This window comes from Centropristis striata, chromosome 4 (assembly GCF_030273125.1).
Source record: "Centropristis striata isolate RG_2023a ecotype Rhode Island chromosome 4, C.striata_1.0, whole genome shotgun sequence".
Classification (NCBI taxonomy): domain Eukaryota; kingdom Metazoa; phylum Chordata; class Actinopteri; order Perciformes; family Serranidae; genus Centropristis; species Centropristis striata.
In genome coordinates, this window is record NC_081520.1 from 7,721,345 (window position 1) to 7,735,429 (window position 14,085).

A 14,085-nucleotide genomic window follows, 5' to 3' on the forward strand; every position below is an offset into this window, starting at 1 on the left:
GCAGGACAGAAGGGAGACAAATAAACGTGTCATGATTAGAATTAATGATTGCATGCATCCTCACAGCCTCATTCATTATCTCAGATTAATTATCTCACAGTGTACCAGTTCACTTGTCTGCACTTCATAAAGCCCAAATCTCCCGGGCCGCTTTACAGCACTGTGCACACCCGCGCGCGGCCTGTGCTGTCCAACATTACACAAATGCATCAGTTATAACACGAGCATAGGATAAATGTCCTCTTAATGGACACCAGTAAAAGACACATTTCACATGCATTTGGGTATTCTGATTCATTTGAGCCACAGTCCTCACTGTGCTCACAGGTCCTCTGCAGGCCTGCAGCCGGAGCTTTCAGCAGGACAACAAGAACAAGTTTTGTTTACTTCAACTTGAGCTCAGACGCTGCGACACAAATTCCAATTTACAACTTCTGCCTGCATCCCAATGAAAATAAGTGAGAATATAATCTATTGCTCGTAAGGGATTACAGTGGTAAGGTTAAAACCATTTTTGCATTTAATAGTGTGTTTGCCTGGAGGGGAGTTGAGATATTTTTAAGCCTATATTTTGATTTCCTTCTATTCGTGGATTAATCTGCCTCTGTGCGCGCGCTTTTTTCTTCTCTCTGGCTTATTCTAAATCAGGCAGAGATTATCCCCACTGACAGACTATCAAGGCATCTTCTACACATGGAAATAACAACAACTTGCGTTGTTTACATGCTGCATTTACAAGTGTGTGTGTGTGTGTGTGTGTGTGTGTGTGTGTCAGCGGGTCTGCACTACAGGCTCTCTTCAGGTTTTAGTGCAGAAAAAAGTGAGTTTATAGTCCAACAACACATCGCAGCTGTATGTGAACTCTCTCCCGTCTCTCTGACGGAACATCGGCACAATGCGCTCGGACGCACGATCCACAGACAGGCAGCAGCACAGAGAAGCAGAGCAAAGACAAGAAGGAGTAGATGGAGGAAAATGTCTGTGTGTTTGTAGCCGTGTCCCCGCTTACACATGTCCTGTGGAAGGAGCGGCAGGCAACCGGCCGGGGCGCAGCAGTCCACATGCAGGAGGATGCTGGCGGGCTGTGGAGCGCTTTTTCTGCTGAAAGTGCGCACACAAATAAACTCGGCATTCCGTTTCTTTTTACAATAGACACAAATCCAACTTTTTCTTAGGCTACTGTAATTGTTAAACTTTGTGTAAACAAACGTTCAAAGATTAATGACTGCAAACTATGTTTTGGTTTCGATAGAAGGAAACAAATCACATCATGTCAACTTTTTTGTTCATTGAGAAAATAAAAGCCTGCAGGCCTGTAGAGCATCGACACAGATTACTGAGTGATAAGCAGGCTGCTATTTACTCAGAATTGGACTGGACCTCTAATTAATCGCTCGATGTGTCTGGGCCGAGAGCTCCTGACGGCAAGAGCCTTTCTGTCTACAGTACTCCCATGATTCCTCTCCATCTCACCGGAGAGACAAGTGTGCCAAGTGCGCAGAGAAGTGAACACCTGTAGTGTTGCAAGGCTCAGGAGAAGAGGAAAACATCACACTCGTCTACTCAATAAGATGTTGTGCAGCTTTCTGCTGCGTTTTCAGACATTTACTTCTATGGATGGAGCGTCCGAGTGCAGAGCATGCAGTTTTTTTTACTTTATTTATTGCTGAGAAAAGTCTCCAGTGATTCTCAAATAACAAAACAAACATGCCCGATTTGCGCGTCATTTTTCTGGCGCAACGCAACTTTGCATTAATAAACAGGGAGCGCACCATGCGATATGCGCCCACAGCTCCTGCATCCTGAGATGCTTCTGTATCTACCTGCTCAGATTCCTCCTCATGCCCCCCTCGTGCCCGTCTGTCCCTCCGCTGCTCGCCCTCTGCCGCGGCTGCTTCCTCCAAACACATTCACTAACATATGACAGTTTGCAGGGAAATTCTTGACAATTGCTGTCTTGAGTGTGTGGCATAAATAGCAGGCAGAGCCCTCGCTGGGTTATGATGGGGCGGCTTGATGGTTGCTGGCATGGCGCGGCGCTGATTGGTCCGGCCGCGGCCTGACGTCAGGAGGCTGGGAATAAGGCTGGGCTGGAGCTTTTGGAGCAAGACAGTTTACTGGAGACCCAGCGCATCCCAGCATACACACGGTACTGGAGACTGAGGGCATCCCAGCATACACACACTACTACTACTACCGGAGCAGCCAGCACGTCCCAGCGTCCCCTGCGCCACAGGATCACCGGACTGAGTGAGGGGGGGAAACATTCTTTTTTTTTTCTTTCTTTTTAAAAACATCTTCTGGTGTGTGAATTTGTTTTTTGCCGGCTTCTCTACATTGGATCCGCTGCCATGTCAAAGTACACTGCATTATTTATAGGCGTGCGTGTGTTGGTGTGTGACAGCTCAGCCCGAGAAGCGTTTTATTAGAGGCTCTTCAGCTCGGACTGCCATACGACGCTCCCCTCCCCGATGCGCCGGGACAACCAGAGTGCTCCGTCTGCTCGCACGGGCTGATCCGCAGCTTCCTCTGCTGAAATCTACACGTTGGTTGACTTGTGTGTTTTTGCCCCGGATCCAGTAAAGGACTGCTTATTTCTTTTCTTGCAGCTGAGAGCGCCACCCCTTCCTGCGTGTTTTTGGACGCACGCAGGGAGAAAGTGTGGTGACAGCTGATCACAGTGACCCGGGAGCTCCAGGCGGATCAAGGAGGGAGACGGCAGAAACTCGGCCAATGCTCGGCCTGTGCTGTTGAGTTTGTTTGTGTGTGTGCTTCATTTGTGGGGTTTGCGCCCAGCCAAAGCCATGGTCCACTGCGCCGGCTGCGAGAGGCCTATCCTGGACCGCTTTCTGCTCAACGTGCTGGACAGAGCCTGGCACGTCAAGTGCGTGCAGTGCTGCGAGTGCAAATGTAATCTGACAGAGAAATGTTTTTCTCGAGAGGGGAGACTATACTGCAAAAATGATTTCTTTAGGTAAGCTCGGGAAGGAGAACTCTGCAGTGTTTTTGTTTATGAATGTGTCTGATTTCGGACTGGAGGCGCACGTGCCTCTAGGAAATGATGTCGACATTTAAATAGCAGCATCAAACAGGAGCAAATATTGTCATGGTGCATCATAAAAGGAAAAAAAAGAAAAATATATGATTCATGCCAAACATTGCATTTTATCGAAAAAAAATCATTTTTATTTTCTTTGGAGATCAAATGTAGGATCTTCTATATTACTTAAAATGTTAAAATTGTTTTTTATAACGTTTAAGCATGCATAGTAATTATTTAAAACTTAAATTAAAACAGAAGTAGATGTGTTAAATGCACACACAGGATGGACGTTTTATTGTAAATAAATGGATGACCGGCCTGTGCGCCTGCAGGCGTCAGCGCGATAAGCTTTGATTAGGAGCGCGTAATTAAAAGCTTGTTCATTTGGATTCTTATGCTAAACAACAACAAAAGAGGGCAAAGACATTAAGCGCGTGTGCACTGACTCTCAGCGGGGAGAGGAGGGCGGTTTGTTAGGAAATGGAGGAAATCACACCTGGGGTGTGTTTTTGACAGCGTGCAGGATCAAACCCCGGCCACAGGAGCCGGGCCCGGTGTGTTTGCTCAGTCCGGCTGAGGAGGACGTGATAAGTGGATTTGAATAGTAAACTAGTTGAAAAGATCAAGTCCGCAGACAATGCAATCACAGACGTGCAGTCAACAAGCAGCGCGCACACTCAATACACATTGTTTAATGGTGAAGTCACGGCAGCCTGCTGGCTCACAGTATTCACTGGACATGTGTATTTAAAACACATGTCCAGTTCAAACTTCTATACTTATATTTAACACACACACAGAAATTATATATATATATATATATATATATATATATATATATATATATATATATATATATATATATAATCAATCAATTTTCTTATAAATATATATATTAAATGTTGTAAATGTAGCGAGAAAACATTTAATACATTTAATACTGACTTCAGCAGGTCTATATATTGTTCAGTGGCTTTCTGGCGAAGGGAAAGTATGTTATTATAAAAAAATAATGTGTATTATTTTAAAACTATTTAAAAAAGTATATATAAATGTATTATTATTTTAATTAAAAACATTATTAACGTTGTTATTTGAAACAACCATTAAAACATTTTTTTAATGGTTGTTTAAAATTAATTATTTACAGAGCCTTATTTTCACTAAATGTAGGCTATAAATATAAGGCACACACAACATAAAAACAGAAATGTGCATTGTAATCTGTTATTATAATAATAATCATTATTATTATTATTATAATTATTATTAGTATAGCTGATCTAACACGTCAGTGTCGGTTGAGCATGGAGTTCATTTTGAATTTTGGTAAAAGCTCCAAAATGCGTGTGTAAAGTGTCAATGTTGACAAGAAACTCTTCTTCTCTGTGCTATAACATCACCATGTTTCTGTCTGCCTGGATTATCATTTACTTTAGTTAACTATCTGTTCACTCTCTGTCATGAATCCTTTATATTTCAGACTCGAAGCTAAAAAGCTGTGGACTTATTTAAAAGTCACTCTATATTGCGCTGAGCACCGCCGCATGCTCACACTCCTCATATTCATATTTAGGGCTTGAAAAGCGCTGATAAAAATGTGACCTCCTCCTCTTCCTCCTGCAGACGGTTCGGCACGAAATGTGGTGGCTGCTCGCAGGGCATCTCCCCGAACGACCTGGTCCGGAGGGCCCGGAGCAAAGTGTTCCACCTCAACTGCTTTACGTGCATGATGTGCAACAAGCAGCTGTCCACCGGAGAGGAGCTCTACATCATCGACGAGAACAAATTCGTTTGCAAAGACGATTATCTAAACAACGCCAGTGTAAAAGACAGCAACCTCCTGTCAGGTACGTGTGTGTGTGTGTGTGTGTGTGTGTGTGTGTGTGTGTGCGCGTGTGTGTGTGCGTGCGTGATAAATTGTGATGGATGTGATGTGGCTTCATCATTCCCACGACCAGGGCTCAGACTGAACTCAGTCCGCTGTCTGTTCATCATTCGGTTCCTGTATGTATAGGCCTATATATATATTGCATATATATATATTTTTTATTATTATTATTTAATTATTATTATTATTGTTATTTCTAAGGAGCAGCTCAGGTTCTGATCTGTATCTAGGCCTGTACAGTTCCATATTCTCTCATGAGGACATTTTTTTAATCTTTTATTATTTTAATATTTAAGTATCCTAGCAACACAGCAGGTGATTAATGTTAACCTACCCATATAACATTTATTAATGTTGGTGGTGTGCATGCTTCAGACACTGTCGGCCCAGCTTTAGATTATTCCCCGTGTTTTAGAGAATGACTCATTATTATTATTAATATTATTATTGTGATGATGCTCATTTCCATGTTTCATTCTTTAGTAACGGCATGCAGCGACCCCAGTTTATCACCGGACTCTCAAGACCAGCTCCAGGACGACGTGGTCCTAAAAGACACGGAGATCGCCGCCCTGTCCGACAAAGAGACGGTTAATAACGAGAACGACGACCAGAACCTCGGAGGGAAGCGGCGCGGCCCGCGGACCACCATCAAGGCCAAACAGCTGGAGACGCTGAAGGCGGCGTTCGCTGCCACCCCCAAACCCACCAGACACATCAGGGAGCAGCTGGCCCAGGAGACCGGCCTCAACATGAGGGTCATCCAGGTAAAGCAGCGTCCCAGCTCCCTCCAGCTCCAGACTGGGTTCCACCAACAAAAAAGACTTTTGTAACCATATAGGTGTCTCCATCCCGCTCCTCTGTACGGTCCGTTAACAGATCATGTGAAATATTATGGAAATAATATTCCGGGGACACCCACAGGTTGAGGAGGTGGGCTCGCGCCCTTTCTGTTTTATAGGGTGTTAGGCACCCATTAAAAGGTGTGATGTAACAGCTTCTATTTTATGGAAAATTGTCCGTGCCAAGCTGCCAGACTGCCACGACCGTGCAGGCCTCATCCCCCCACCCCCTCTTTAAAGGAGGCCTCTTCCCTTCAAACTGCGCGGTCACATTGAATTCATTAAGCCAGAGATTGGCCGACGCACGAGGTTGATTTGGAAACGGGTAATTTATATGGGTATTTTTGATTCTTGGCGCTGGCGACGGGGCAAAGTCGCCAACTGGCGCCGGGCTGCTGGGAGCGCTGGGAGTCCTGGCAGCGCGCTGCCATCACGTTCTGCGACCACATTTAGCCACGCTGAGAGCAGTCCAGCCACGTGGAGACACAAATCTGTTTCAAGGCTCCGCAGACTGTCTCCTCTGAGTTACAGGAGGGTCACATTCACTTAAACAAAGAGCAACACACAGCACTGTCTTATTATTATTATTATTATTATTATTATTATTATTATTATTATTATATTGTTGCGGTATGTTTTATTTTTTATGTTTTATTAACATTACTATTAATGTTGTTGCTGTGTATTTAGTTTTATTCTATATTATTATTATTATAATGATTATTATGGATTTTGTATGAGGGACTTTTTTACTTTTCTTTTGGTGATTTCTAAAATGTTAAAACCGTCATTTTATTTGGTGCGCGACGATTAGAAATCCAGGACGCAAAATATTTTTACCTGTCAGACTCGCTCCCAGAAAAAGTAGAAAGGCAACCAACCATCATGTTTGTTTTAATGTGGATGAGCTCAGCATAAATATATATATTTATAGATTACAATTTATGAATATAAATTAAAAGCCATAAAATCCGAAGTGTCTAATGAGGAGTTTGAAGGAGAAGAGGAAGCGGCCTATAGATTATGAAATGATAACCTCCAGGAGGCCGCTAATATATTGGTAACAACCCTCCTATTAAGTATTAATTGTGGATGTGAAGCCCCGCTGCTGCAGCCTGCAGGAGTAAATGGAGGGTTAAAAGATCATTAGGGAGGTTAGATGTGACTCTCGCGCCTCTAACGATAATTGGGCGCAGCTCTCTTCACCGCAGCCTTGCGGATTTTACGCACCGGCTCATCACGCACGGCGCAAAGCACACAGCTCAACCGGTTATTTACTGTAATCAGAAGCCGGCGCGGTAAACGTGACACCTAATGACACTGTCTGCTCGGTGGCGGGGACTCTCAAAACCGTTGTCTCTCTTTTATTTATTGATTTATTGATTTATTTAGTTTACATATTTCTGCCTCCTCAAATTCACACCAGAGCAGCCTCGAGCCGCCTCTCCATCACCTCCATTTCTCACTCTCCTCCCATCTCACACACAATATTGACGTGCAATCAAAATGGCGTCAGAAGCCTCTTCCATGCATGCTGAGTGACACGGAGTGTGTGCGCGTGTGTCCAGGTCTGGTTCCAGAACCGGCGGTCCAAAGAGAGACGCATGAAGCAGCTGAGCGCGCTGGGCGCCCGGAGGCACGCGTTCTTCCGGAGCCCGAGGCGGATGAGGACGCTGGTGGACCGGCTGGAGCCCGGAGAGCTGCTCCCCAACGGGCCCTTCTCCTACTACGGAGGTAAGCCGAATGTTTACTCAAGTTAAAATTATTTTTTAATGTCACCCAAAGTGTTTTTGTCTTAAGAAAAACATTTTTTTTAAGTTAAGTTTAAAATTATGTTTAGCCTTATTCTCGTGCTGTGCGTTTTACTCATGTTTAATTTAACACATTGATCAAATTATTCTTTTTAAGTTTCCTTATGTCCTCTTCCATATTTCCATAATTTCTATTAATTCCTGCTATAATGTAACAAGGCCCCATCTTAAATATAGGCGTATTAAAAAAAAAGATAATAAATACAGATGCCTCCTTAGACTCGGCTTTCTGAACTCTGCTCACAAAAATGTTTATGTTAATTTAGTATGCAAAATTCAAACAACACACACACACACACACACACACACACACACACACACACACACACACACACACAGACAAATAAATAAATATCAGTCAGTTTCTAGCTTATGGACATAAGGTTGTGGAAATCACATGAGTTGAGTTTGCATGAAGTTACTTTACATCTCAGTCGTTTGATACCACACTCTTCAAATGCTTTGAAATATCTGATAATTTTCTGAGAATTCCATTTGTGCTTGGGCCTTTGTCATTTCTGCTGAAGCAAAAAGTTTAATAATATTCTGCTGAATTGAAAAAAAAATCGGTCTCAGTAGGTAGAATCGCTGATGAAATGGCCCCCATTTTAATTAATTTTGTGGCCACGTTGTTCTCCCCACCCAATTGCAGTTTTGATTTAAGTGTAACGTGCTCTGTGACTAATGTAGTACGGCGAGGGTCTCTCTCCCTCTCTTACACAAATCAAGCTATGTATATTCAATGAATTCCTCAATGTCTCCACAATTATTTCTGCACACCCATTGTTCTCAGAGCTAACTTTGTTTTTTTTTCCTTCTTCTCTTGGATCTGCAGATTATCAAAGCGAGTACTACGGCCCTGGAGGGAACTATGACTTCTTCCCTCAGGGGCCTCCTTCGTCGCAGGCCCAGACCCCGGTCGATCTCCCCTTCGTGCCCTCCTCAGGCCCCACGGGCACCCCCCTCGGAGGTATGGACCACCCCCTGCCGGGCCACCACCCTTCCAGCGAGGTGCAGCGCTTCTCCGATATAATGTCCCACCACCCGGGGGACTCTCCCAGCCCAGAGCCCGGCATCCCAGGACCCCTGCACAGCATCTCCTCCGAGGTGTTCGGCCCTAGTCCACCCTTTACCTCACTGTCGCTGAACGGCAGCGGATACAACAACCACCTGTCCCACCCGCCCTCGGAAATGAACGAGGGCACTGTGTGGTAGCTTTTTGAGAAAGTGGACTCTAATGATGAGAGATTCAGTAACGGAGGGTGGTGAGGTTTGGTGGTGTCGGGGCCTGGGGTCGAGAACAGGGAAATGGAAATCGACAGGGTTAGGGCAACGCCATTGAATCTTTTTGTTTTGTTTTGGTGTTTTCATATTTATTTATTTATTTTCCCATTTGATTTGTTGATCTTCTTTGTGGGGAAAGCGTATCTGACATAATGCTTGTCTTCAGTATTGTGTTTGCGTGTTTCAATTACTTCTTTAGCCCCCCTCATCCCACCAACACCACCAACTTGCATCCAAAACTGGACTTGAAAAAAAAATGGGCTAGACTACTGAACTGCCCCCATTCACCCCCCTGTCCCCTTTCTTTGGGCCCCTGGGGCACCCGTCACCCCTCCTGACTCCTGTCAGTGGCCCGGCATAGCGACCAAACCCCCTAACACGCACCGGTGGGGTACGAAACAACCCTTTGGAATTGTCCTGTAGTATGTCCCCAACATGAAAACATCATTAACTACTGTCAAAGACTTGAATAGCTTTACAGAGAGAGAATAAAGGGGCAGAGGGTTGATCGTGCTGACCTGGCACTGTAGGATGGCTGAGTGGCGTTCAGACTGTGTTCGAGGTGCGAGATTTGTCCCTTGTATTTATTCAGAAGCTCCTCAGACCTCTTGCCTCTCAAGGCTCTGCCATATTGACACTTAACCTTTTTGACACTATGTTTCCGAGGGCCAGAGGAAATGACAATTTTTCCTCCGTCTGGACTATTTTCTCTTTTCTTTTTTTTTTTTTTTTTACTTTCATGGTTTCAGAATTTTCACCAAATCTGAAGAAGGCGGCCTTCAAAAGGCAAACAGTAAAAACCCTCTACGGATTGCAAACCCTTTATTTAAAATGGAAGTGAACTTGAAATGTTGAAATGAAGTCTATCTTCTAAAAATCTTCTACTGGGGTTCTAAATGGGACTTAGAACAGTCAACTGTTTACGTAATCTATTTAATTCAGGAGTCCAAAAGTCTCGAAAAACATGTTTTAGAACCTCCCGATCCATATAAAAGTGTTCCAAGCAACCAACCAAACTTTTGTATCGATTTCATTTATATTGTATGGAGATAAAAACACATTTGCTGGGGTTGTGGTTCACTGTGCTAGTTTGTACAAGATGTTGTTTACAAAAAGGTAAAAAAAACAAAAAACAATAAAAACATAAGTAAATTAGACATTTGCCAAATAAAAAAAAAATAGCACAAATACTGTTAAAGTGCTTTGCACCATCATCTGCAGAACGTGTCGAGACAAAATGTAAGTGTTAAAAGGAGTAATTGACTTCTTTATTTTTTAGTCTGCTGACGATACATTCATAAAATTGTTATTAATATAACATACTTAGACAGGTTTTATTTTTGTGTCTTCAAAGGAGAAAAATCCAAACTATTAAAAATTATTGGTCAAATCTGCAGCTACATCTCTTTGGATATCAAGCCCTCATGGTATGTCTTTTATTGTTCCAATAAACCTAAGCTTATGTGACCTCCAGTGCATATTAGACCATTCACTGTATAAATACAACATGTTGACAAAAATGTGTTTCTAATAAAACTAGAAAATATACTGATGAATTTTCTTTGGAGCAGTTTAGCCTCACATTGCAGTGTATTATGTATCACACGGTGTCAGTGCAGCCGTACATCACAGAGCTCTCTGTAAGGTACTTATCAGTCCACTGTCACTCATTTCATAATGAACGCATTTTGTCTACACGTCTAATTTTCAATTCACTATGAGTGTCGAATAATTGGCCTTTGCAGACATGGTGACAGGTAAACAATTCTGATTAATATTATTCCAAAGCATTGAGTGCAATTGAAATGGCAGTTTGTGGAAAGAAATGAGTAGACACAAAGAAGGAAGGAGTCCGAATGAGAAGGTAGAGAAACCCACAACACAGTCATGCTTTGAAGTATGACTTTTGTGATGCTAATCTGAAAATATCAACAAAGGCTTTTCTCTTTCCTCTGCATGCCGCAGCGTTGCACCAGATCCTGGTGGCTTAAAGAACAAATCATAGATGAATAGCAACAAGGGTTTGAACAACAAAAAACTTTTCTGCTGATTTCACTTCTCTACCAGCAGTGGAGGCATTTAGTGGACTGGCTGGCTGTAGCCGACACAAGGGGGAGCGAACTCACAACTTATGCCGACAACACTTCTTCCCCCAACCACTCCGGCTCCAGCCTCAGAGTCCTCAGTTCAGTTACTCGAGGTCGTCGACTAATCATACGCAGTTGGCTGTGCAACTGTGAAGGACAATGATGAAATTGGCGTGACCGCAGCTCTCCTGCTTGTTATGCTTTTATTAGCCTGCTCCTACATTATTATTCCCTGCAGCTTACTGTTCTCAGGGTGCGGTCTGACGGCTGGGAGGGACTTCTAACTTATTTCAGTGAACATAGCCATAATAATAATCAAGAAGCCCAAACAATGAGGCAGGGTCTTTTGCATTAAAGAAGAAAAAAATGATTCATACTTGTCGGGAAACAAGTCAGGCAGTGGGATTGTTGCATGAATCTGAGAGAACCTTTATCTCCCAAACCCTGCATGTGCAGCTAGGACCGTATGCAATCCTAGTTTTCTCCCCTGCCTCCAGACTGTAATCCACCATGAATTAATCATGGTCTTGAGAGTTAACCAAGCTTGGGGATGTGGGGTGGAAGGTGGGGGTGGAGGGTCTGTGGAAGGATATAGGTCTCTGTTGAGCCCCTGGGCTTAGCCCCCCCTGTGGTAACACCATGCACCGGCGACTGACCGCCCCCAGGGCCCACGGCTCTTTAAATTCAAATCTCCTATTGATCGCTCATCAGCTGTTGGTGCAAACTGACCTTGTCGTCTTACGCTGGAAAAATAAAGCATGCCTTAACAGCAATGAATGGGTTTTAAATGACATTTTAAATCTCAGAGTCAGGACGTTTGAATAGCCCACACAGTCACAGGGATCCCAAAGAAGTGTCCTGTCAGTCCTGTGTGTGTGTGAGGGGGGGGGGCAAAATGTGTGAAATGGTACATTAGGGCCCAAATCATTGAGCCAACAGAAAGATCATGTCCAACTGAGTTGCGTTCAGACCAAGACATTTTTTTAAAGCACCTCTCTATAGGAGGAGCATTTGGCTGCTTGTTTTCAATGCAGACTGGCTCAGCTGGAAGTGTACCCTCTGCTTGGAGGGAACGTAACGTAAGCACACAAACACATGGCACCGCTCCTTGTTTCTCCTCAAACAAACAACACATGTTGGGGAAGCCAATCTCTTGGCCAGGAATGAGAAAATGCTGTTAATCAATGGAGCAGGTTGGTTGATCGCTGAGCCACATTTCCCTGGCTCAATACTCAGCCAGTGGCTGATACACTGTCATGTAGCAGCCTGATAAGCAGGCCTCTGCTGACGAGCTGTTTGTTTTGCCACCTCACTATTCTTTACACCTCCTCCTCGTCCATGAGGAAAGACAGAAGGAGATGTTTTACTTATAGGACCAATTCCTTTACTATTTAATAGGGGTGTGACGATACTCTCAGCTCACGAGGCGAGACGAGACACGATATTGGGTTCACGAGACGAGACAAGATTTTAAGAAAACTACAATGACAAAATATATGACTGGACCGACAGACTTTTATTTAACCGAGTTGCACGTGCATTTTGAAATGTTTTATTATAACTCTTTACATGCATGGTGTAAGCATGAGCTTTTAATAAACTTCCACAAATTGAAACTAAAACTAAAATTTATGTTAAAATAAGATAAATAAAAAAATAAAACCCCCCAGAGGGATTAATGAGACTCCGGAGGTGACGCATGGTTTTCTATCGTAAAAGCTTAGCGACAGTTTCGACCGTGATCACATATACCACGGATTAAAGACGGAAGACGCAACTGTGGCGGCTGTGGCTACCTGCACAACATCAGCAGCTGATCAAAACAAAGCAGCATGGCTAATTATCATAAACATAGCGATCTTGAATTAACCGGCATCGCTAACTGTAGGCCTACACAGAGTGTCCGGTGCTTGTTGTAAACAAACAGAGATCGCTAAGTGAACACCTCCTGCAGCAGCAGCAGCACATACACACTCTACTGCTAGAGCTAACTGTTAGCCTGTTAGCAATTTGCAGACTCCGGCTCTGCAGCTGGGAGAGACTGCTGCAGGAGGACTGCTGATTCGTTCTCACTGTTCTGTTCAATGAGCCACCGGCCCCTGCAGCTTCATTTTGGCTGCTTGCTGCTTCCCCTCCTTCTCCTACTCTTCTTCTTTTCATTTTACTGCCCCAAAGATCACAAATAGAAGTTTGGATAACTCTGACTGATTTTTAACGCGACGAGAAATATCGTCAAGTTTTAAATGCGAGATTGTGTCACGAGATCTCGTCACACCCCTACTATTTAAGGAATGTTCAGGAACATTTTCTCACAAATAATGCCTGATTTCCTGGTATAGGTATATTTCAAGAGGGATTCAACCTAAACACCGTCTCTTCCTGCTCTGAACACCCAGACCCTGAGGAGCTTTTAGAAAATCACTTGCTGCTTTGACTACTGTTATTGTTGGATAAATAGAAGATTAAAAGTAAATAAGATCCGCTCTGGCCACCATCACTGAACAGGCAAAGAAGAATGTCACCAACCAAAATCCACGGAGAAGAAAATAGGCAGAAACAAAAATGAAGATGAAATAAGTAAGGTAGGTAAATATTGTAGAATGATAACTCCCCACAGTAGCTGAAGCTCCCAAATTCTCAGGAAAATGACCCAGAACATGACGCCGTTGTCCTCAATGATCTGGCCCCCCATTATACAGCTAGTCTCACTCATGATGTAGCCTGCTGCGATAAGCCCCTGGCTACCGTTCTCCTCCTCTTCTGCCATCTCCATTATCTATTTGCCAAGAGCACCGTTGATACATCCTGAACTTACAATTTTGAATGCAGAAATACAAACAAACTGAAACACTTTTTGTGCACCGCTGTGTCAGCGCTGGAGAAAGGCCTGGTTATTCTTTCTTTTCTTTTTAAAAGATATATTTTTTTAGGCATTTTATAGCTTTATTTGATAGTGGAGATATTCAGAGTGAAAGGGGGAGACAGAGGGGAAGACGTGGGAAAGGGCTCCGAGCCTCTATGGCAGAGATGGGCAACTGGAGGCCTGGGGGTCGCAGACGGCCCGCACCCTCACGTGAAGTGGCCCTCAGTACAACTAAATCTTAAAAGTGCAGTGTAAAAATGCACA

General features: G+C 43.7%; 1 protein-coding gene across 1 annotated transcript; it reads left to right on the forward strand.

The window, feature by feature from the left end:
* Window positions 1-2,188: 2,188 nt before the first annotated feature.
* lhx1a (LIM homeobox 1a) lies at window positions 2,189-10,419 on the forward strand. Its single transcript, XM_059331287.1, has 5 exons — window positions 2,189-2,974; window positions 4,670-4,893; window positions 5,418-5,701; window positions 7,345-7,510; window positions 8,423-10,419. Exons 1-5 carry the CDS (start codon window positions 2,805-2,807, stop codon window positions 8,800-8,802), a joined length of 1,224 nt encoding a protein of 407 aa, XP_059187270.1. The 5' UTR covers window positions 2,189-2,804; the 3' UTR covers window positions 8,803-10,419.
* The last annotated feature ends 3,666 nt before the right edge of the window (window positions 10,420-14,085 follow it).

Bases quoted from the DNA above. Each gene is read 5' to 3' on its own strand.
- lhx1a (XM_059331287.1), top strand. From the start codon at position 2,805: ATGGTCCACTGCGCCGGCTGCGAGAGGCCTATCCTGGACCGCTTTCTG. The intron at 2,975-4,669 runs GTAAGCTCGGGA...TTCCTCCTGCAG, and splicing joins TGCAAAAATGATTTCTTTAG to ACGGTTCGGCACGAAATGTG. The intron at 4,894-5,417 runs GTACGTGTGTGT...TTCATTCTTTAG, and splicing joins AGACAGCAACCTCCTGTCAG to TAACGGCATGCAGCGACCCC.